Raw genomic sequence first — 25,000 nt, 5'->3', positions numbered from 1 at the left:
GTGGGCGCGTGACGGGAGACCAGGCCGCGCTCGTCACTGCTTCCACAATACGACCGAACGAGCGATACGGGAGCTTTCGAGCTGCCTGGAGAGAGACAGAGAACTCGCTCGCTCCTTGATAGTCGTTCAGTTTTTCCATGCCCTGGAAATCACTTCCGCGAGATCAACTGAATGCTTTGCATTACCCGATGGAATGATGGAAATGTTCTAAAATTTTACACTTCAAAAATACTCTTACGGGTGTACCGCATGACCACCTAACTGCATGTTGTTTTGTTGTAAACTAATGATAATATTTTGCATTGCAATCCGCCCAAACGTCTGAGGGGGAAATAATATTTTTTGTTGTTGTTGATAATTACTATTTCGTGGTGTCCCAGTGTCTTGTGTCCTTTGTGAATATGTGTGTCGTGTTGACGATGACGAGGGTCATTGGATTAGGGGGGGAGCTAGGGGGGTTCTTGACCTCCTAGGACCTCCCTGCATCCCTGCACCCCTCCTCCAAGTTCTGCCTTCGCACCTGACTTCAAAGATAAGACAACCGAATCAGGTGTATCGTGGCCATGTACCTGTGTTTGTAGGCTCTGTATGTAATAGCTGATACTTGATGAGACCTCGAGAAGAGAAGACTTAGGGACTCGCAGCTGCCACCTCTGGAGTGCCACGACCGTAACCTGTCCCCTCCTCTTCCTTCTACTCCCTCTCCTGGCCCTGATGGAGTGCATGGCGGCGGAGGTGATGCCCAGGGGCCGCTGCAACACGTGGCCCCCACCCAATCAGGAGGAGCTGCCCCAGCACCATTACTACCCTCCAACGCCGATGGCACCCCATCACGCTCACCCTTACCCTGCTTTGGCGGACAATACAAATTGTACCGTGAGTCAAGCAGCCGTACCTCCAAGCAGTACTAACAAAAAGGGCGGGAGCGCCCGCAGGAATGCGTGGGGCGGGAAAAGCTACGCCGATCTCATCACAGCGGCCATCAACTCGGCTCCCGAAAGGCGGCTAACGCTGGCACAGATCTACGACTGGGTCGTGGCTAACATTCCCTATTTCAAAGATAAGGGCGACTCCAACTCCTCAGCTGGATGGAAGGTAAAGTAGCTATCTCTTCTTTGTGTTTGTGTGTTTTGCCTGCGACAAGAAAAAATATAAGCATTCATATCGCAATTATTCAAATATCCATATTTTTTTTCACGTTTTCCCTTAACATTTATCCACCCTTTCGTATTCTGATAAAATAAAAACTTAACATGTTGTCAACAAACATGAACCTGGAAAAAGGACAAAATCATTGGTTTATTTTCCCCCTTCCTTAGAGTGTACCTCTTCATACGTTCTTTTTAATGTTCGCATACAAGTTACCTGGTAATGAGAGAACAGCATGCATCACACACCAAAAGTAGAAAAAAGTATGTATATATATGTATATGTATATGTATATATATATATATATATATATATATGTATATATATAGACATACATATATATACATTATAAATATACATACATATATATATATACATTATATTATATATATATATATATATATATATATATATATATATATATATATATATATATATATATATATGATATATAAAGAAGAGAAATGAGCGTGGAATCAAAAGCCACATTGGGTTCTTTAGCCATTGGAGTGTTTATCGTTCTGCCGCGTCATTCGTAATAATAAGATTATTAGAATAAAGAGGATGAGGAATTTTTTTTCTTTTTTTTTCTGTCGCTTATTGTTGATTGGTGTATATTAGATCTCAAAGAATGCGTCCCATCATTTTGCGCTTGCTTTCTTCTCTTTTTTTTTTTATCTTTCATGCTTTTCTCTTCACCCTTTTCTACAGATTTTTTTTATTATTTATCATCACTTCTCCATTTATGTATCAATCACATTTTTTTGTATCACACTAATCCTAAGAAGCAAAATGTATCTAATTAGGATATACTCTAAGGGGATAGAAGCTGGGGTGGAGCAGCCCATTGCTCTTGCCTTCTCTATCACACATGTTTCGCATATAAAGTTACAGCATCTCGCTTGAAGGAAAGATATCCATATTCATAATACTGATGTTGTTCCCATCCGTATTTCCAATTGCTTTATATATGTGTGTGTATATATATATATATATATATATATATATATATATTATATATATATATATATATATATATATATATATATATATATATATATATTATATATATATATATATATATATATATATATATATATATATATATCGTGTGTGTGAATTTATAAATTTAATTATATATATTATTGTGGCTTTATTAACCTACGATTTTTTTTAATAGATTTTAGAGAACACCTGGAAAATCTACCATTTATACTTAATGATATACTAGTGGTTTTATTTTTATCGAAACATTTATATAGTGTTCAGGCTGGGAGGGTAATTACGTAAAATGATTTAACGATAAACCTGGTCGTTGGTCTCATCTGAACGGAGGTGAAATCATAACTCCGTGATAACTATTAACGGAGTTGAAAGAGGAAAATTCTTTTTATTGTTATATAACGTAAGCTTTTATAATAAAGATCTTTGGTTCTCATCTACTCTCATCCTTATTTGTCTAATCACAAAAGTACACAATTTTTTTATGATAATCTTTTTATAACGAGCTGTCTAGTTTACAAAGGATAAACTTAACTTTTTCTCACATGCTCTGATCACATTATGAACGTATTTCATTATCTTTAATCTGTATATTCGATTTTGATTCTGACAAATTACTTAATGAACCTATTCCTGTTATTTTAGTTGTTTTTGGTGATTGTTTTTTACATGGTCTTGTTCTGTTTTCATGTGAATACAATCAGCGCCTTAATGGCCTACATTAGGTAGTATTTTCATAGAAAGAAAATTTATGTGTAGCTATGAGTACATGGATAAAGAAGGGTATTGGTCTAGTGTGATATGAGCATGAGTATTGTCAGGAATATTCTTGACACAAAACCAAACTTTGTTTTAAATTGTACGCATACACACACACACACACATATATATATATATATATATATATGAAAGAAAGAGGAATATAATGAACAGGGGAAGACAGAATAAGAAAATCATTTGTTTCGCAAGTGAGCGATATCTCCGCATCCATCGGACTGGAACTCCGGGAGTTGTCGTCATTGCTTAATTTGGGTCTTAAGATTAGCGGAGTGTAAGAACGCTGTATACATCACAACATGCTCCGTAAGAAAACCTAATTGCTTGTGATTATTCGGAGGAGGCGTCAAAGGAAGCTTGTGCTTGTGGAGTTACAGCCTGTGGGAATGTTCTCTAAACTAAAAGAGAAAGTAAAGTGTTTTACGATGACAGAGGTACCGAACTAGCCACGGATGGGCGATTCACTTCTGAGCAGCGTGTATGTGTCAGGGAGAGAGAGAGAGAGAAAAAAAAATATTAGTAAACAGTTATTTTGATGACGCTGACTGTTACCTTTCGCATGGCCAGGTTTCAATTTCTTATAATACATTTTCACTATTATAGCTCTATTTACTCTTTCTACAAAACTCCAGAGTGTCACAAGAGATTAAAAATGTTAATCAGGCTGTAAGGTCTCTAAAGGGAAATTAGATAAAACTATTATCGTTCATGAAAAGGATAATTTTTGTAGTTTATTTTAGTAGACGGATTGAGCAGTCGCGGAGTGGGGTTGTTTCTGAATGTTTTAGTTCATCTATGTTTTTACAGTAAAGAAGCCGTTGCATAATTGATAGCTTAGAATATTTGCCATGAACTACTTGCACATTTGCAATGTATGCAATTTATATAGTACTATTGGTGTTGTTGTTATTATCATTATGGTCAATATTATTATTAGTAGTTTCTCAGCTAATTCTGTTGCAGTTTTCAATCGTTGATTGTTGTCTACCTGATTTCCGGTGAATTATGACCGGGTTATGCTGAGTTAAGTACTGATGTTTCTCTCTCTCTCTCTCTCTCTCTCTCTCTCTCTCTCTCTCTCTCTCTCTCTCTCTCTCTTATATATATAGTCAGGAAAGTGATGTAAAGGTGACTATATTTTGTGGTGGAAATGATCCGACGAGAAACGTTCCATATTCGAGTTGTGGAGAAAACTTTGTCTCCTCTTTCAAGCCCCTCTGATAACCGCTTTTGATGTCCTGATGTTATTTTGCCCTGCATATATTTTTTTTCCTTTGCTTTGAGGCCACTGTCGTTGTTTGACCGATGTGTGGAACTGGCTGAAGCTTGATGCTAAGCACGCCTTTGGTTTGCTTTTTAATGCATCCATGTAAGGTGTGTGCTATATACATATGTGTATTTCTAATATCGTTTGTTGGTGCTTTTTTATTTATGCAGCATAGGATGTTGCCTCTGTACACCGAGCTCTTGTGATTGGCTGGAATTACAAGTCATTATTTAAATGTTAAGAAATTGATATATGAAAGGTAATACGACGAATTTATAAGGAAGTAATATACAATCACGGTTATCAAGAAATATAGGTTAACTCTCTGACCTTTCACAGCGTCATTCTTAGAAATTAACAGCACCATACTAGTATGCGACTGATATAATTTACTGTTGTTGTTTATGTTTGGATACAAGACATCAGTACCATCTAGCTGTATTTCAGCAACGTTGCGTTAAGGTTTTCAGGGCTCTGGAACACATTTTATGAATTTACAGCAGCACAAAAGAGTGATGTTATGTTATAACATCTTACTATTTTTAGGATTTTGAATGTAGTTTGTTAAGTATAGTTTTAGTTTTTTTTCTAGCTGCTTCTTCCCAGTTTATGTTATGCTATATATCATAAGGGGATTATTTGTATTTCTGGGTGCTATGGTTGATTTCACAGTGATGGGTTCTTTGAATCTATTTTCTTTTAGCTACTTAAGATTATCTCCTAAAACATAACACGGTGTATTTAGCTGAAGAATGGATAAAAACAATAGGTCTCTATTCCTAAAGTACCTTTTAAGTGTTATTGAAAATGTCTTTTGCATTCCAGATAAAGTTACAAGAGTATCAAGTATGATGTAAATTCTCCTTTTCTGTTTTATGAAGACAATTTGTAGTTTCTGTATGTTTGTTCCCTTTGTAGTAATTTTGTATTAATTATTATAAGACTGCTATTATCACTGACTTATTCTTTTTGTTATCGTTTCCAGTATTATCATTACCTTTGGTGTGCTTTTCCTCATATATTAGATTTTTACATTTTATATCAGGACATAAACACACAACGAGAACGCTTGCATTCATACATTTGCTCATTATATGCTGTATGAATACTTTATATATATGGAAACAATTTCCTGCAAATGTATGTTTTTCATACATATTACGCTTTAATTACAATGATAGGTGTGCCGTATTTTTTGTATTAAATTGTCATATCTATTTTAAGAAAATCTTTTGTGACTAAAATAACGCTCGAGACTCATATGATCCTTGACAACCATTTGAAGCTAGCGTGGGAGTTGCGCAAGTCTTGGAGCGTAATTATTTTCTTTCCGGAACGGGTGGCAAGGTTGACATTTGAAATCTGAATAGAGATTTCCGTAGAATTCTTGGGTCCGGTGTGGGGAAGTTTTGCTATTCGTGTTTGTCGTGATAATGGCTGTCGTGGTTGTTATTATTGTTGTAGTTATCGTAAGTGCTCAAATTCTACGTCATATGTTTTAGTCTTGGTGATATTATCTCGAGGTAATGAAATTTTTTGGGATCATTAGACTGTTACTGTCAAAAGACTGGTTTTGTGATAATTAACGTTATGCAGATATTCGATGTTTTATGCCTTTACAAAGTTGCAAACATTGAAATGATAAATTTTTGATATCCCAAATGCTTATATTAATCAGTGTTGATAGCAGTTACAAAGTGATTGTTTGCTTTATTTTATGAGTAACCAGCTGAGCTTAATGTAGAAAACTGAGCTTTTTTATATTTTACTCTTAATAAATTCTTTACTTAAGATATTCGAGAAAAGTATAACATAGCTAATCGAAATTAATGTTAAAGTAAAAAAAAAAAAAAAGATATCAGTTTGTTTTCTTGGCTTTTACTTCTTCCACCTCCTAATTCTCGCTCTTTACCATGACCGCAAGATTCCACATGACTCTCACGTTTATTCAGAAGCACTTGTGCCATTATTCATGGCGAAGTTCTTGAAGTATGTCGTTTTCTGTGACTACACACGTTTCTAAATCAGCATCTGTGATGGTCTGCGTGTGTGCTTCGCCAGAGCTGAGAGGTTGTAAGTTGTCTGTGATTGCTTCCATTCATTACGCGTATTTCAATGTATTGGCTGCTACTTCGTTTTGGTATACCCTTTTATGGAATTTAACATCCTTTTGGACCTGTTATTTAATTTAATTACTCTTTGTGGACACACACACACTATATATACATATATATATATATATATATATATATATATATATATATATGTTTGTATGTATATATTTGTATATATATATATATATATATATATATATATATATATATATATATATACATATATATATATATATACACACACAACTAATGCAGCCGTTTCTAGTTCACTGCAGGACAAAGGCCCTAGACGTCCTTCGTCATATCTGGGGCTTGGCCATATTCATCACCAAGCAGGCCACTGCGGATTGGTAATGGCTGGAGACTCGAGTCTTATCATTCACAGCAAACCAACCCAGTATGGGTGGCCCTCACTAGTATAGCTTTGCTGATCGTAGCGGTACACAAACCCTTTCACCACGTTTAGGTATCCACACTTTGAAAGGATATCTAGAAAAAGCAAATCATGCTGTGCTCGAAGATAGGTAATTCTAGTAAGAACTTCGGCCCCACCAACAAATATCTTGCACCCCTGGAGTAGCATCAGATATGTCAAAGGAATTTGTATTAGTTAGAGGTTTCGCTGTTGATGGAGAATGAATTTGCTTTTCTTGAGAACAGAATTTAATTTTTAAGCAACGTCACGTAACAACCAATCGAAATTGGTATTTGCAATTTTGCTGGATATTTATCAACCCCCCCCCCCCCCGCAGACATTATCAAAAAGGCAATGAAGAGAAAAGAACTGTGATAGTGCGATGAATTGTGTGTATTTTATAAAAAAAAAATTTGCCTAAAAAGTTATATAAGAATAATTCAATAATGAAAAAAAATATTAGTTAAATGTTATTAAGTGTCCCAAGAAAAACCAAGTGCGCCACAGCAATTGAGTATACAAAGTCTCTCTCTCTCTCTCTCTCTCTCTCTCTCTCTCTCTCTCTCTCTCTCTCTCTCTCTCTCTCTTTGAAGTAAGGATGGGGTATTTACTGTGTCGCTTTCCTTTGCCCTGAGGGATTGCATGCTTACGTGTGTGCCCTATCGTCTCGCATCGGTGAATGATATTATGGTAATTTCCATCATTATCTTATCCTTTTGTGTCAAATGTCTGTTTTGTTACGAAATACAAAAGTTGGTGAACATTTTTTTCCAACGGTAAATTTTAGAAGTAGTCTACTTAGCAATACCAGGAAGTGTAATGTACTTCAGTAGTGCTGAGGGTGTACTTCTGTATTGCTTGTATCATACCTTGTGCCTTGGTGCTAGCTAAGTCTCGGAATGCTAAAAGAATTGTAGACGAGTATTTACTTTTATTGGCAGAAAGAATATTAAAATTATTTGTTGTTGAAGAAAGTTTTTTTTCCGTTGTTTGCGTACCTTTTTTTTTACATAAAAAAATACTTATAGACTATAATTTAAACAGAGCCCTACCAAAACTTTTATTTTCGGAAATATATTTGGTTGTTTGAATCCTAGTAACAGCTCACCTGCCTGCAGTTAGCTCGTTTGTTATTCTCTCGTATTCTTCAACAGCAGGTGTATCTGTTCCATACAACATTCTCCGAGGAAATTCCTTGGGATTATTTCTTTTTCATTTCCAGCCATCCAAAAGCTGGACTATGTTCTTGGGCATGGGCAGGTGTTTAGGAATGGCGGATGCATATATCACCTATCGGCTTTGCCTTTGAATATTAGACTCGTCAGCCGTATTTCAGTCATTATTTGGAAAAAATTGGAGTTGAGGCAATGGAATATAATGTGTACTGTACAAAGAGTTCATCAGTTAAAAGATGAGGTCGTGTGCGGTGGCGCCTCTAGCGGCAATGGTGTATGTACGTGTGTCTCTCCGAGTTCGGAATCGGTGTATACGAGAGACGAGTGTGTTTGTGTGTGTGTGGTTGCGAGAGGGAGAGAGAGAGAGAGCGAGAGTGTGAGAGCGGTGGTCGGGAGTTGGCTACTCACTCAGTCAGTTGGTGGGGAGCGTAGCCTAAGGACGGTGCTCTCCTCTTGTTGTCAGTGAAGATCATGATGGTGCCCTGCCGTTGGCGGAATCGGTGACATTGCGTGTCACTCAGCATCCCCCCACCTATAGTTATTAATGAGTATTTACAAGCACCTCGCAATACACGTAGTTTACACTGCATCTAACCCACTACCATCACTAAATAGCAAACAACCCCTTCTTGTCTTTTTCCAAAGTGGATTTTGGCTAACCTGCTCTGTTGCCACCAGTCCGAGGTGACTACAACTCGTTGATATTGATAGATATTATTATTATAACCTGTGGATACTAGTTTGTTGGTTTTGATCGTGGCCATTGAGAGCTTGCTGCCTTCTCTTGCCATGATGGATAACAGAGGGGGATTCTTTGCCTTAGTGAAGGAGGAACCTACGACAGAACATGAAATGGAGACAGGACCTGTGCCCCTGCCGCCCACCACTGTTGGCATGGGAGGTCACACACCCCCAGGAGGGAATGGCTCCCACGTGGGCGGTGGACCGGGGCTGCAGGCAGGAATGCCACTCACGCCCGTCACACCCACTGGTCACGCCCCACCGCCACCTCTCCGTCGGATAGAAATTGATCCTAATTTCGAACCCGTGGCTCGCTCTCGATCAAATACTTGGCCGTTGCATGTCCCCGAGGGCTATATGGAGAGCGAGGACCCTACAGCGGTAGCGGCCGAAGGTCCGGTGCCTGTTGACCAAGTGCGGACCCCTGGCACCATTGGTGGGCCAGGTGATCCGGCGGGCGGGCCTCCGAAGAAAAATACGTCGAGGCGGAATCCTTGGGGAAATATGTCTTATGCCGATCTCATCGCCCAGGCCATCATGTCGTCGCCCGACGGCCGTGCCACGCTCTCACAAATTTATGACTGGATGGTGCAGAACGTACCGTACTTCAAGGACAAGGGCGACTCCAACTCCTCTGCTGGATGGAAGGTATGTAGGCTGCCAATATGGCACATTCGGCCTCGAAAGCTCTAACCCCTGCATTCCCGTGACCCTGACGGGGCTAGGCTATTATGATTAATATAATGATCTTGATTTCTTTTCAGGTAATATGCTAACGACAAATGAGAGAATTGCCCTTACCTTTGGCTATTATTATTTATATTTCATATAATTATTTGCATATTTGCAGCCGCCGCTAAGTGTTGCGCTGCAGGCGTTGTTTTGACCCCTACGGTAGAATGGGAAACCATCTGATGAGCGCTTGATGGCGGTCATATATTCATGATGGGGTCAATGCTATTTCTTTCATCGTGATAAATGCTGTCTCATGGTCTGTTTGTTGTCTCCGATTTTATTTAAATTTTAGTCAGCGGTATGGATGCGAATTCAAGAATTTGCTCGTTTGTTTATTGTTCGTCGAATAACCATAATTGGGTGATATCCATTGTTTATGTAAGGTTCGTATCTAGGATAACGTCTAATTTTCCCAAATAATTTTAACATATATATGTGTATATATATATATATATATATATATATATATATATATATATATATATATATTTGTGTATATATATATGTATATATATATGTATATATATATATATATATATATATATATATATATATATGTATATATATATATATATATATATATATATATATATATAAGAAAATTTGAATTTCACGTAATTTTCCTTTTTATTATTAATACATTGTATAATTATGTTATTTAATTTTTATCCATTGCTTCACGTTACCAGAGTATCAAGGGAGACCAGTTATTAATTGTTGAATGCGAATGACTTTGTCTATCAAAGACATTCAATTAAAATAAGGGGAATTCCGACAGAGATGAATGTATTTATATCCCGGTACGTAGTTCGGGAAGTGTTAGAAACGGGGTCAGAATCCTCTTCTCATTATTATTATTATTGTGATTATTATTATTATTATAATGCGCTGGACAATAGGCAGCTTTGAACTCATAGTAGGTCACGCTTCTTGTCATCAATTATCGCTTTATGATTGATTTTTTTATGAACTGGCGGAGCGGACGATCGGCACACCTGATTCTACAAATTCGTTGCAAGTGAAAAGAAATAAACGCATCGGCGGCGTCCGTTTTTTTTTCTCCTATCCTTCGATGGGGGTTGGGTTATTTTTTTATTTTGCATCTGGTTTTGCTAGTTCACTTGGTCATGGTTCTAGCCGTCTTTGGTCGGTGTTTTATATATGTTCATATGCAAATATGAATTGTTAGCTCTTGATTTAATATATGATCGTGGACCAGCAATAGCCAGTACTGGTAATTCTTCAATCTCTTTGGCCACAGCTCCTTGAGGAAAGGTTAGTTATTTGACTAATTGCGCCCCGAGCTATAACAATGGTCGTCAGAACTCTGAATGCCTTTGATATTTTCCTTTTATGATAAATGACACCGACGATAGTGATGGTCGTGGTTCTCTGAATGTATTTGATTTTCCTTTTTACCTTTGAAGTTTCTCGCCTTGTATGAGAAGCACTTCGGACCCGAGCGTGTTCGCGCCCGCGCCTTCATTTTAGGATAAAGAACTGGGAGGTCATTTTAGGCGACTTTCACGCCGATTGGATTTGTAGATAACCTCTCCTCCCCCCCCCCTCTCTCTCTACACCTCCCTAAAAGTCCCTTTAGGACATCCGTCTTTACACTGACCTCCCGTGACCTTTTTTCCGTGGGCCCAATGAGTAGGGATGGATAAGGGTAAGAGTATTGATGGCCTGACGAAAGAAGGGTTAGGATTCGGGCCGACCTAATACCGCCCGGCCGTTTTGCCATGGGAAGGATTGGCATTAAACCTTGGTGCTTGCTTTTCGCCAGGGGGTCTGTGAGGGAGGAAAAGTAATGTAGTTGATCCTTTGTCCTGATTGGTCGGCCACGAACAGAGAAATTGCCTCAAGCAAAATTCGCCAGATGTCTTTCTAGGTTTTAAATCAAGTTCCATGGTTAAAATGGATTTATTTGGGTCTTATGGTGGGGGTCATCTTTTGTGGGGGAGGGTGTGTGTGTAAAGGATTTAAGATTATGGTATGGAAGGACACCATAGTTTCTGCTCCCACGGTTTGCTTCCAATGGTTTCACCTTTCTTTGACGATGGCGGGGTCGTAGAGTTGTAGGAAATTGTAATCCCTTTTGTCTTTCCTTTCTTCTTCAGGTCGAAGGTAGATCATGTCAGATTTTAAACCATTTTTTTATGACACCTGCTGTGATAGGTTTCCTTGTAATTGTTTGTTGACTCTTGTGAGTGATATTAACCCTTGGGTTTTATACATTTCAAGCTAGTATTATTTTGAAATGTTTGTTTATCACTGATTTATTCTTTATTGAAATGTTCCCATAGACAGAATTTCGCAAATTGCGGCTGCAGATTTTATTTTTTACCGTTTGAATATTTGCTATCTAATTCTCCCTGCTTTTAAGTTTACTTACAAAATGGTTATTGGGGAAATGTACGTCACTTCAATTTTTCAGTTATGTACTTTTGGTGATTAGGAGAGAGAGCGGTAGTTTTTTTATTTTTTTTATTAGATCGGGGATTCATTGCAGTTTCGGAATGATTGCTTAATAGTGTTTCGTAGAACAATGAGAAGTTACTGCCTACAGTACATCTAAATGTCCTATATTACTAAATTTTTTTTTGTATTTCTATTTGGTTTTAATTCATGCCCAAGCCATTTTATATTAAAATACTTATAAATAAATTATATATATATATATATATATATATATATATTATTGTCTCACGTAGACTAAAATGTACACCGTGCTTGTAATATGGGTGTATGTCGTTACGGTTTACGAAATTCTATGAATATAATTACTGTTTTTTATCCTGAATAACTTTAGATTTTTTTATTTGTTTAGGGGAGATGTTGGTTTAATTGAATCAGCAGGAGCATACTTGACCTAACTTGAGGTAAAGGACTTTGGCTGATGGCCTTATCCCTCGTATACCCTGGCCACCTGGTGCTACGGGTCAAATCTGTCCATTCGGTTCTCTCTCTCTCTCTCTCTCTCTCTCTCTCTCTCTCTCTCTCTCTCTCTCTCTCTCTCTCTCTCTCTCTCTCTCTCTCTCTTTATATATATATATATATATATATATATATATATATATATATATATATATATATATATATATATATATATATATTGGCTCTCATGTTCCATAAGAGATCTTTAATCATTATATAAGAGTAGGTGTGAAACATTTTCACTAAATCAGATAAGCACTTTTCATTTACGGCCTCTATTTTTTTCTTCATTCTTTATATTTTCCTTTTTAAGTTTGGATCAAATATGGCGAATATTTAGTCTCAACGGTTTGGTAGTTGTTAAGGCTTTTTTGTATAATCCTTTTTCGTTGTGTGTTTTAAATTATTTATTTCATTCTATGTAGATGCTTCTTGTTAATGTAGTTTTACAGTTTTCCTTGATAATGGTATTACATTCAAGCAGGTTGTTATCATACGTTGGCCATTCAATTCAAGCATGTGTCGGGTTCGTGGTGTGCGATTCAGCGAAGGATAGCTTTCCTGGTTCCAAAAGTGTTGTGACTTGTGTGAGAGGTGGGCGGATAAGATCAAGGTGCTCCCTCCTGACCGTAGGTGAAGGTCATCCCAGGAGAGTTTGAAGGAAGAAGGGGCTCTAGAAAGTTTGGAGTAGTGGTGGTCAGAACTTTATTGCTTGGATGCGAAAATTGACTGCAAGCTACACATGAAAATCTTATTAGTCGCCGAGTTTCTCATTGCTGAAGTTATAATTTGTTCGTTTTAACTGCATTTTTAGTGATATTCTCTTTATATCAATATATTGTCTTATTTTCTATCCACTTTGTGCATTCTTGCAGCTTGTTTCAATACTTCAAGGACGTTTTCTGTTGCTTAATTTCTAGTTGTTATAGTCACTTGATGTAATGTTTATTTTGTGCAGATGTATTTTCTTATGCCCTTTTTTATAGTTAAAACAGTAAAAAGTTAAACACTGAACGAAGATTGAGATGCCCCCGTCCTCCTGCTCCTCTTTGTTTGTTCTATTCTTCCGTGTCGTTCACTTGACTGACCGCATAAATGGTGATGATGATGTATATCATCATCATCACCATGATAGATGATGATGATGATGCGCGTCGCAAGTGTGGTTTGCCCTTAGCGCCGTCGGCCTCTTTCTACCAAGCCGTTTGAAGAGAGAGTTGCTTGGCCTCCTGGTAAGGAGAAAAATATACCGCCTCCTCTCATCACTGAGAAATAGAAGTCATCAATAATAATTAAAGATCTCGATGACGACCGACCAGCGGTATATTATGCCTAATATTTCTCGCCTCTGCAACTCTGCGCTAGTCCGCTCTGCCCCGAGCCAATGGCTGTGCGCTCTCTCTCTCTCTTACACCTTTCATATTTCATAGGTGACGCTCCTTAAAATATTAAAATGTTTGAACGCCTTACGCAGATCAGGCGTAAAGAAACGTAGTGTGAAGTGATTCTATCGCTTCACATAATATTTCGTGCATGACGGCTACTTCAATAACCCGTTATGACTGATAATTTCGCTCGGTAGGCTGTGCGTTGCCCGCGATAAACCGGTTTTTAATTTGTACGTTCCGATTTAATCACTGGGATTATGTTCACTCCCGTGCCCTTTGCAGTCTCCTACTTGTTCGATTTCATTTGCTTAGTTTTTTTGCCACTGTTTTTATCTGGCTTGTAAACTTGTGACAGGAAAGGTTAGAGGAATCTGTTATATTTATTTCATTTATATTTTTATGGTTTATATGATTTTCCAATTTTTTATTGCATTGGGTAGTATGTGTTGTAAATATATATATATATATTTTTTATTTTCGATTGTTTTTAAATATTTTGAATACTACGATGCGTAATGAGGTTTCTAGAATCAACTGATATTTTCATTTGAACCTATAATTTTTTTCCTCATATTGATCGTGACATTACGAGCCCGATTTGCCTTGGCCTCATGATTTTCGCAGAAATGCTTAGTTTAGATATTGAGTAATTAAGTCTTTATTCTTTTTACTCCTTCCCATGAGGCAAAGGGTAATCGCTATTGCAACCTATGAACATAACAGGGAGTTTTATAACATACTTAAAACGTATGTTTATCTATCGAAAGTTTTAAGAAACACGAAGCATTAGATATCATGCCCTTAAGCATTATCATCGAAATGATTTCGTCTATTCACATCTAAACTGATTTACAGTGCTGTGGATCTAACTCAACTTCTATCATTTTTAAACCTTGTTTTAAAACAGCAATATCCTTTTTCTTTCTAATTTTTATCTGTCTGATATTATTTATGACGGGACAGTTCGTTTTGACAACATTTTCACTTAAATCTTTGCTTAGTTCAGTAATTGACGGTTACCCTAATGTATGTTTAGGTAAACAGTCTGGATTGGGAGTTTTCATGTTTGATTTTAAATGCTTCTACTTTACACGTCTCGTGCTTGGGTGAATAGAAGGAAATGGGGGTGTGTATTTAGGTCTTTCGTCTTTGAATCAGATTCATGGAAGTTTTTGTGTATGGAGAAAATTATCGCCCACACTTGTAAAATGTAGTGAATCCAGGGGGTCTGCTTGGTTGAGTGATGTAGCTCTTGCTCATGTTTACTAAGTCCGTGTATTGCTCCGAGCGAGAATCCACTAGCTCACTTATACATTATTAAAAAAATAGGAGCATTTTTGTTTGTGTGCATATATATATATATATATATATATATATATATATATATATATATATATATATATATATATATATATATATATATATATGTGTGTGTGTGTGTGTGTGTGTGTGTGTGTGTATAGACGCGGTAATGTGGTTTATGCATTTTATTTATAGAATACTTGACACATCCCTTTTTTACTTAAAATATGCAACTGAGTGGTATTTATCTTTATGCCTGTTAAGTCATTCGTATGGTTGGGAGTTTATTCCTGAACATTGTACCAGTTGAGTTGGTAACATCTTTTTTTAATAGCTGATTATTCCTGGCCAATCACCTCTGGAAAGGAATGTGATCAGTTACTAAGCATTGCTTCGTTGCCATGAAGCTTGAAAGAAAAAATAAAGTAAGATCGGCTGGTGCCGAACTTTGTGCCAGAAATGTTTGGGATATTTATTTCTTGAAGCTTGAAAATTCTCTACTTTGGCATTCAGTGGATTTTTTCATGCTAGTTTTTATTTTTGTTTCTGAGAAAATCAGTTCTCGCAAAACGAGAATAATGTTATAAGAATAGCCTGATGCTGAAGACATTTAGTTTTCATGATCTTTTGTTTTTTGTGTTAGGTGGCAGTGCCACATTTTGATTGGCCAGTGTTATCTTGAAACTGGAAAATATTTATGTAATACAGGTATTACTAATATTAGTGGCGAAACAAGGGCACATCACAACGACTGTTATATGTATTTGATTTAAGAAAATGTCTGATCTTTATCTAACTAAGTTGAGTTTTTATATGTGTGTGTGTGTGTGTGTAATCTTAAAAATGCCGTATTTGATATACTGGGTATTTAAATGTTTAAATTTTATTTTTCGTGACTTGTTCTCTGGACATAGATCGAAACTGAGCATTTGCTTGCATGGAATTGCGTCCATATTTTTGCATAATCACAAAAATTGGAAGGGTCAGCACAATATACACGGACACTAATTGGCTAGGTATTTAGGAGAAAAGAAAGCCAATTGAGCTTGTAACTACCAGCAGCGAACTAAGCTACCAACGGAGAAAAGTGATTTGGGGGGGAGGGGTTATTCACATTCATCCTAGTACCCCCCACCCTCTGGTAATCTCGCATCTCTTCCTTCTCAATCGCCTCTTTTTCTTTCCCTCCCCTGGTCAGCCCCCTGCCTGCGTTTCTTTTGCCGCGAACGAAATGCACTGTGCATCTCACTTTAGAATTGGAGGGAAATTATTAATCCGTAAACAAGCGGGACGGAAAGAAGCAGGGAACACATCGACCTGGTCTACGTAGGTTAAGAAAACCGAAAGCATATTTGGTGGGGTGGGGGGTTGTTGTTATTCAAATTAAGGGAGGGTGCTGTAATGATCAGGTGGGAGGGGAGGGGGGAGATGAAGAGAACAAATGAAGAATGGAAAGACGGGTTAGGGATAGCTGTAGCAGCCGAAGGCAGATTCGTTACAGATAAAGAAATGGTAAACTAAAGAAAGAAAAGAAAAGAAACGGTGACGTGACGGAGGAACCAGTCATGGGTCAGCGAGTCGTCTTGATGTTTGGAAGGAAAAAGATCAAAGCCTTAAGGTGTTTGTGTGTACGTAAGTTGTACATGTGTACGCACGCACGCTGTGTGAGAGTAGAGACAAATCCTATGGGCGTTTGAATGGAAGTTGCAACGGGGAAGGTGTCGCCTAGTTTAAGGGACATTACTGGTGACGCTGGAGTTAGTAGTCTAGGATGGCTATGAAGGCAACGAGGAGGGTGGCGGTTTTGGTTACGTAACACACGTTTTGGGCGTCTTTGTAGACGTTACGTTTGTCAATTGTCTGCTGCTTGGCATGTGTATGTGTCCGAGTGGGAGTCCCGCCCGCAGACATGTTTCACATTGGGAAGTACTGATACGCGCCCAAGGTCGTTAGTAACTTGCCATTTGGAAAACTTATTGCTTCATCTACTTTCATGTTGATACTATTTTCTTAGATCGCTTGACACCCTCAATCCTGGCTTACTTATCCAGTCTGTCCCGTTGCCATTTTGGTGGTGTCGGGTACGCTGGGTCTTGGTTACTAACAAGAGAGATTTCCTATGGTTCCCGGATATCGCCAGGCTTTGTTTTGTCTGTTAAGCACGAATAAACTCCAGAATTCTTGGACAATTAGAAATGGATATATAAGACTATTCTTAAGGAACAAAGAAAAGAAAATTATTAAAACTATTCGTAGTGGTGTACATAATGTACAGTATTTAATTTCGATGCTTATTTACGCATGCATATAGGTTTTCGAAATATCTCCCTTTTTAACGGAACCTGGTGTTTATTGAGGTATAAGTATGTACCTAACTGTGCAACGGTTATACCTTGTAATAATTCTGTGCACGCTTGTGTTTCATTGTGCAATCCTACCCTTTCCTTTCTCTGCTGCAAAGCGGTTGCGGCGAGAGCTCACATGTGCAGATTTTTCTTTTGCTTCCACACAAATGGTCGATAATGATATTTATGTATTGATATATGCCTTTTATGATTGATGTCTTTACAGTGATAAATTTACTGCATACGGTATATGTATATTAAGAATTGGGTCCTTATATATATATATATATATATATATATATATATATATATAATATATACATATATATATATATATATATAATATATACTTATATATATATAATATATACATATATATATATCTATGTGTGTATATATATATATATATATATATATATATATATATATATATATATATATATATATATATATATAATATGTATATTGTCGCTTGTGTATTAGCGTATATTTTATATTTGTACTGTTGCCAGCATACGTATCTGATAATTTTGTGGTATTAGTATGATTTAAGATTTCTCATACTTTAATTGATTGCTGCATCTTCAGTTAAATCGGTATTTATTTGTAACTATGTTAATGCCGTCTCTGTCCAAAGTAATGATTATTTTCTTTTGCCGATTTTGTAAGCTCCAATAATTTACCACTGGATTTTTCAATAACACATTTAGGTGGGGCCCTGTTTGATATTTGGTATTGTGACGAATTTAGCTTCTAATCTGTAAACCTAAGCACTATTTTCATAACTTAATAATTCACTTTCTCATGAATAATTCACTTTCTCATGAATGGAGACACGGGAATTTTAGCTTATCCCAGATACAGCGACTCTAAAGTGTAGTTATACGGTGATTATGCTGTTAATTAGAAGTTAGGATTGGTGTGAATTAAGGACTGTCGTTTTCATGTGACTGGAAGTTTCTTTTAAATTGGTATTGGTGTTCTATTTATATACCGACTTGACTTAACATTTGGGTATTTTTATACTTGCTGTAAATAATGTCTTTGCACCACTTTGCTTTAAAGATAGCCATGGATGTATGATTCATGCTGGTGATTTGCAACCTGCCAACACCGTAAAATAGTTACATTAACTTAATCCCATGGTTTGCATTATTCATACTATCTTTCGTGTCTAAGAACTTAATTTTGAATGTAGATCCAAAAGCGTAGCAAACATACAAATCGTACATCTTGTTCTTTGCTCACCTAAGCGGATAACTAATGTAAATTTTTCTTTTTAAATTTCTCTCGAGTTATGTGTCTATTTATGTATGTATTTATGTATACGTCTAAACATTACAGACATTAACTTACGCATTGATCAAACCATGACCATTGAAGTCATATTGGATTCTTTTATAATACTGGTTGTGAATATGACCAACACGGGTGCTTATGACATCGTATGAGAATAGATTTGTATTCCTTTATCGTTGGTCAATTATGTTTTATCTTGCGATTGCAAGGTGGCCCAGTTGAATCATGTTCTCACAACAATTATACATTATATATATATATATATATATATATATATATATATATATATATATATATGTGTGTGTGTGTGTGTGTATATGAGAGAGAGAGAGAGAGAGAGAGAGAGAGAGAGAGAGAGAGAGAGAGAGAGAGAGAGCGCACAACATCACCTGTATGTTGGACACATGTAGAACTGTATTCGAAGTATCCCCAAATTATCGGAAATACTATTCATTGGTTATGAAGAGATTATTACAGTTCAACTCTGCTGTTCACGTTCTTTACTAATGAACACAATAAGTAGTAAATTGTGCAAGTACTGTCCTTGGCAGTCTGAGTATGTATTAGAGTAATTAGGATTCGTCTAACTTTAAAAGGATTGTTTTTAGATTTGTTTTTGTACTTTGTATAAGAAAAATTTCCTTGTATGATCACGTATTTTTTTTTTCTTTTTGTTGCCTATCTGTTATCAATATTATTATTATTTTATTGTTATTGGTGCTTTTATTGAAAAGGAGAACCAGTCGCAAGGAAAAATGTTTAGGGTCATAATCGTACAAAAGAAAGTTTTCATGGAATAGAATGTTCATGTATAGATTAAGATAAACAAGCCACCATACAGAATTACCCCATAGCAGTTAACGATTAATTAGAAATGATTCCCTCAAATGAAATATCTTTGATTTACTGCAAGTCCATTAAGTAATAGTGTATGCTGCTCAGTATGAGAGGCCTCTCCTCGTAGAGTGTGACCCCTCGGTCCGTCGTTTACTCTTGACGGCCAGGTAGCGGCAAGTGGCCCACGCTGTATCTGGCATGATGATAACGGGCCTCCTGATAACAGAAGACTACTGAAGATAGCGTAGGTGGATATCCCGCTCCCCTAGGTGAGCAGTATGTCTTCTCGTACTCTTTAATAGACTGACTCTCTCTCTCTCTCTCTCTCTCTCTCTCTCTCTCTCTCTCTCTCTCTCTCTCTCTCTGAGGAAGAGCTTTCATAACATTAAGACACACTGTTTATACATGAGTAAAAATTTGGACTTGTTTTTTATTGTACTAAATGACGTCGAATTAGATATATTAGCAATTATCGATTATGAGCTGCACGGTCTCCTTGTTATCTTCTCTAATTTCAATTATTTCTAGTAACCAAGTGGGAAAAACTTCTGAAAATAGGAATGCTACGAGGTTAGCGCAGGCTTTATCGTCATGTTCTTTCTTATTGTGCACCAGTATCGTCATCTGAACGATATTTGTTATATTATCAGGATGAATGATCTAATGAAAGTATTTAGAAGAAAAGGTTCTAAAGGATTGTGTGTAGGTCGTGGGGGAATGGATAATAGTCTTTATAAAGGCGTCGTCAATGAATGAATTTGTACCCATTTAGGATTTGAAAGTATGAAAGAGTGGATGTGCTTGAGGATTTAAAGTCAACGTTGGATGACATAATAGTTGATGGGTACAGAATTCTTGGAGTAAATGAGAATAGTGTCTTGTAGAAATTTTTGGGAGTGCATGGTGTTCAAAGTAAGATAGTCTTAAATGTAATGGAAAATGGTGAATTTTTATTACTTTATGTACTGGAAGTAAGAGCAAGTTGGTAAAGTAATGCCGAGAATTATGGTAGGGAATACGTATTTGGTCAAAGCATGTTGAGATTAAAGTTATTTTTTTTAACGAATCGTATCAAATATGGTGGTGATTTTCTAAATGCCATTAAGACAAGTGTGATTGGTCAAAAGTAAAAATATTAAAATGGGTTAGATTGAACGACAGGGAAATGGAAGAATGTACAAATTTTCGAGATTGGGATAACAAGTAAGAAAGAGATTTTTATGGTATAGACTAGGCATGGGGAGCGGGAATGGAGACTAGTGGACAGATCAGAATATACAAGATTCGAAGAAGAATAATCACTTTATTTAAGGTGCAGTTGCAAGGCAGAAGGGAAAAATGTTACAGTATATGGTAATATGAATTTGGTAGGAAAGAAAAAAGAAGGAAAATTATGAGAATGAAAGGGTGAGTATATGTATGAAATTTATGAAAATTGATAAACTTTTATACACAAATAAATGCAGAGATAAGCCAGTGACCAGATGTATCTCGGAATAAAAGACGCAAATGGATAAGAAGTTAGCGAGAACTATTTGCTTGTTCAATATAGTTAGTATTTTGAAGATTTTTTGAATAAGGAAAATAGAAGTGAAGCAATTTCGAATGGGACACAAATCGAAGTTGTTGTTTAAAGTTGAAAAATCCTTGTAGAATGGAAGTCATGAGTTTATTACAAGTGAAATGTTAGGTATGGTGGTGTTATGGTGGGATTGAGTGGGTGACCAGAATGTTTAATGGGTGCCCAGATGAGGGACTAGCAGCCAAGGAATGCATGAGAAGAATAATCATTCCTTTGTATAAATTAACGGTGCATAGCATTGCATGGTAAATCAAAGAAGTATCATGTTAGGATTTTGATGAGAAGGTAAAACAAACGACTCACGGATTTATTGAGAATGAACAGTAATGTTTAGTGAAGAAAACTTTTAGATCCAGTCGGTGATGGAGGTGGAGTAGTTATTAGAAAATGTACAGGAGACTATAAATAGTTAGATTTCTAATTGGTTTTACAACTAGAGATTTGTTGTCTTGAATTATTTAGTGGTAGAAGCAAAAAAAAAAAAAAAATATTGTTTTAAGAACGTGCAACATGAATTAAGATCGGAATGACTGGTATTTGAAAATTTTACAGTATTGAGTTGGGATATTGAAGAGAAACTGGAATGTTTAGTAAAAAAAAATTTAAGAGTAGATAAGAGCAAGAATGCCCTAAGAGGATAAATATGAGCAATAGTGGGGTTAAGGGGCTATGTAAGAAATTTGAAAAATTGAGCATAAATGCCAATATGAATTGTGGAAGGTTTGAATCTACTTCAACACCAAGAGTATTTGATTATGTTTTGCTTATCTTTCTTAATTATGAACTGGAAGTATAGAATAGTAGCCTGCAAGTCCTAAAAGACTAATTCATGTTGTAATCTTAACATAATACTTTTTTAAGTTGGGATTGCAATCCCAGATGTTTTTAAGTATAGTACTATGCATGGTTTATGGTTCCCTAGTATTTTTTGTCCCTGTTCACACATAAAAATTGAAGATTTCTGGAGAATTCAAAAAGATGAATGCTTAGCAAGTATTTTTTGACATCATCTAAGAGCGTTTTTGTTTAGAAATTAGGCTGTGAAGTGTGCCTTTACTTGACGTTGAGAAATTGTATGATATATACCAGAACAACTTTAGCAGCAGTGATGTCTGCAGGTTAAAGCGTTGATATCGAGCCTTTTGAGAAATAGTTTTAATCAATAACATTATTTTGTGCCTTTTCCAAATTAAATTGAATTTTATGTCACGTGCCCTATTTATTGTAATTAAAAGTAAGGAAGATGTATCAGCAAAATTAGAAAGTGTGGACGTTTTAATCTTTTTTGTCAGGACTGAATACACAAGCCTGTAAAATTGTGGTATTCTTAATGCATATTATTTTAAGAGAAACTGTTATTGAAGAATTTAATTTATTTTTTATCTATTGGTGTCTGAAACCCACATTTCATGTCATGTGATCTTGTACTAAAGTGTACAGTAACGTCCCCTGTGGGTCTCGGATCGCTCTAATGCTTAGACTTAAACCTTCGGGAATTTTCCAGAGTTACTGGTTAAATGTTCAGAATTCTGAATGTCGTTCTGAACTCTGCTTAGCATTCAAAGTGGTGGGGATGAACTTAGATCGAATGTGGAATGTTGCTACTTTCAGTGAGCATTTTATTGTTTGTATGAAAACGCCTTTTAGAAAGGCCTCAACTTATTATAATTTGGAGTTCCACATACTACCAATGCGATCAGTTGTCTTGCCTCGCATCATTTTATTTTCTATCTGTTTCTGTCACGCCGACTTTAGTTATGTTTTGAGGGAAACATGAGTGATCGAAATACCTAAAGAACGGTAACCAAGATTTATTACATATGTAATAAGTTTAGAAAAGGTAATTTTACCCTGTTTCTAATAACTTTAAGTTGCTGAACCCGATGATAAATCCGTCCACATTGATTTTATAGAGTTGTAGTGATGAAGACAGTGGGGGGCATTCCGTTTTATCTTTTAAAGATACACAGCCCAATTTGCAACCAGGATAGATGGTGTCCAGTGTATCCCGTTTGTCCAACGTAGTCTCTCTGGTTTTAAATCGGCAAAGTTAACATTCACGTGTAATTCGCTCTCTTACCTGTTTGGAAAATTTAATTACCTTGTATTACTGCCAGTAACTTTTATTTTTTTTTTATATAAAAGAAATATTTTGTCATTTCATTCATACGTCTTGCTGATAAAGTACATGCAGTATACCGTTCATTTTTAAAGTAAGAAGACCTTATATGCCCATACCTTCAGAAAACATACCGATTGACCTTAGATTGATACCTGATTTTATATGATTTTTATTGAAGTATCACAAGAATTTAAAAAAAAAATGCGGTTACCACAAAAACACAAGATAATTCATAAACCACCAGTACAGTACTGGTGGTTTATGAATTCTCTGAATCTGAATGAAATTTTTTTTTTGCAAGTCTCTCTCTCTCTCTCTCTCTCTCTCTCTCTCTCTCTCTCTCTCTCTCTCTCTCTCTCTCTCTCTCTCTCTCTCTCCACTTTCATCAGGCTTACCTAGGCGAAGTATTATTCATGCAAGTACAAGAGAAAAATTATTCTGCCGATTTTCCCGTTTGTTTTATCATGGTTTTAAGCAGTTACTAATTATAATTTTAATTTTTTGAACATTTTTAATTTGATGAAAAAAATCCATTGGGCTTCATCTGTGTTGTACAGTATTGCGATTTTTGAAGTTTATAGTGAACAGTTTCGTTTTTTAAATCCTTAAAGTGTTAGTATTTTACATCCTTGAGACTTTTGTAGTTTCTGAAATGGTATTATATGTGTAAAAAGGTTAATATGTTCTCCTACAGAGACTTGAAACTTATACTAAACATAAACAAGTGTCCTTTCTGATGAGACTTGGGACTGAGTGAAAGCTAGTGATAAGACAGTCATATTCCGTTATAACCCCACTGTGCCTTCTTTTATATATGTTGTAAATTTATTACCAGGTTGTTAGTCGCATGCGGTGAATTACAACCAAGTTATGAAAACTATGTGGCTAATAACATCACCACCAAAATTTTTGTTTTTGATGAGAACCATAAAGAGTCATCCTATCTTATGGTAACGATGAAAACAAAATCGCTAGAATATTGAGTAATGATTTATGGACATTATGCTCTCCCTTTACTTATATTTTGAAACCTATTAATGTAAAATTTATATTTGCATGTTTGAAATGTTGAAACTGTATAAGTGAATGCTTGTAAGCTAAAGCGCAATCCTACTCACACACTCCCATTTATATCGGTGTATTTTACTCATGTAAAACTAGTCCATAAATTTGAGACTCGATTCCCTAAAGACTTGCGAAAAGAAGTGGTATGTTCTAAAAGAAAAAAAAGTCTATTGTGTTGGTCGTTGAGAGAATAGGCAATCGTCTGCAATGACAATAGTGATATTCTTCCTTCTAATAAAAGCGTATGGTGTGGGACGGCTCATTTTAAACGCTTGCCAGCTGGGACATTACTGTTCATTTTCTGCGATTTCTACTTTGTTTGTTTTAGTTAAGTTTCTCTTGCCTGAGGTGTAGTAGTTTCAACTGAATTATTTCTTTCGGCTTTAACTAATTTTGCATTTGTGTATTGACTGGATTATTCATACTTTTTTTTCCTTTTTTTTTTTTTTTTTTTTGTTAGAATGTGCATAATCGTTTGCGAACTGTAGTATAGATTTATATGTTTGTAGGCATATGCCGTATCCTGAAAATAATTTTAAATGTAACAGCAAACAGTAGTATTTTTTTTCACGCTCTTGTTTTTGGAATTTATTTTTGTCATTTCATATCAATGTGTCTGCTTCTAAGATGGTTCTTTATACAACATGTATGGTTATTAACTTCGTTTAGTCATAAAAATAATGCTTTTGATACATTAGTAAAAAAAAAAAACTGAGGTAATTTATCAATTTGTGACCTCGTATGGCAT

The 25,000-nt window shown here is 36.1% G+C and overlaps 1 protein-coding gene across 4 annotated transcripts in view; it reads left to right on the top strand.

Annotated features, from left to right (window-relative positions):
- Positions 1–16: 16 nt before the first annotated feature.
- foxo (forkhead box, sub-group O) overlaps positions 17–25,000 on the top strand; it is a 347,938-nt gene continuing 322,954 nt past the window's right edge. For 2 of the 4 annotated variants that reach the window (XM_068388500.1, XM_068388499.1), the window contains exon 1: positions 17–1,095. In XM_068388500.1, coding sequence (XP_068244601.1) covers positions 715–1,095 — 381 coding nt within the window. In that variant the 5' untranslated portion in view covers positions 17–714. Of the gene's footprint in view, positions 1,096–8,237; positions 9,289–25,000 lie in introns of those variants that run through there. The other 2 variants (XM_068388497.1, XM_068388498.1) reach the window with 2 other exon arrangements.

The sequence above is a fragment of the Palaemon carinicauda genome, chromosome 15, assembly GCF_036898095.1.
Source record: "Palaemon carinicauda isolate YSFRI2023 chromosome 15, ASM3689809v2, whole genome shotgun sequence".
In the NCBI taxonomy this organism is placed as follows: Eukaryota; Metazoa; Arthropoda; class Malacostraca; order Decapoda; family Palaemonidae; genus Palaemon; species Palaemon carinicauda.
The sequence above is the reverse complement of the archived record's forward strand: the minus strand, read 5'-3'. Positions and strand labels throughout refer to the sequence as shown.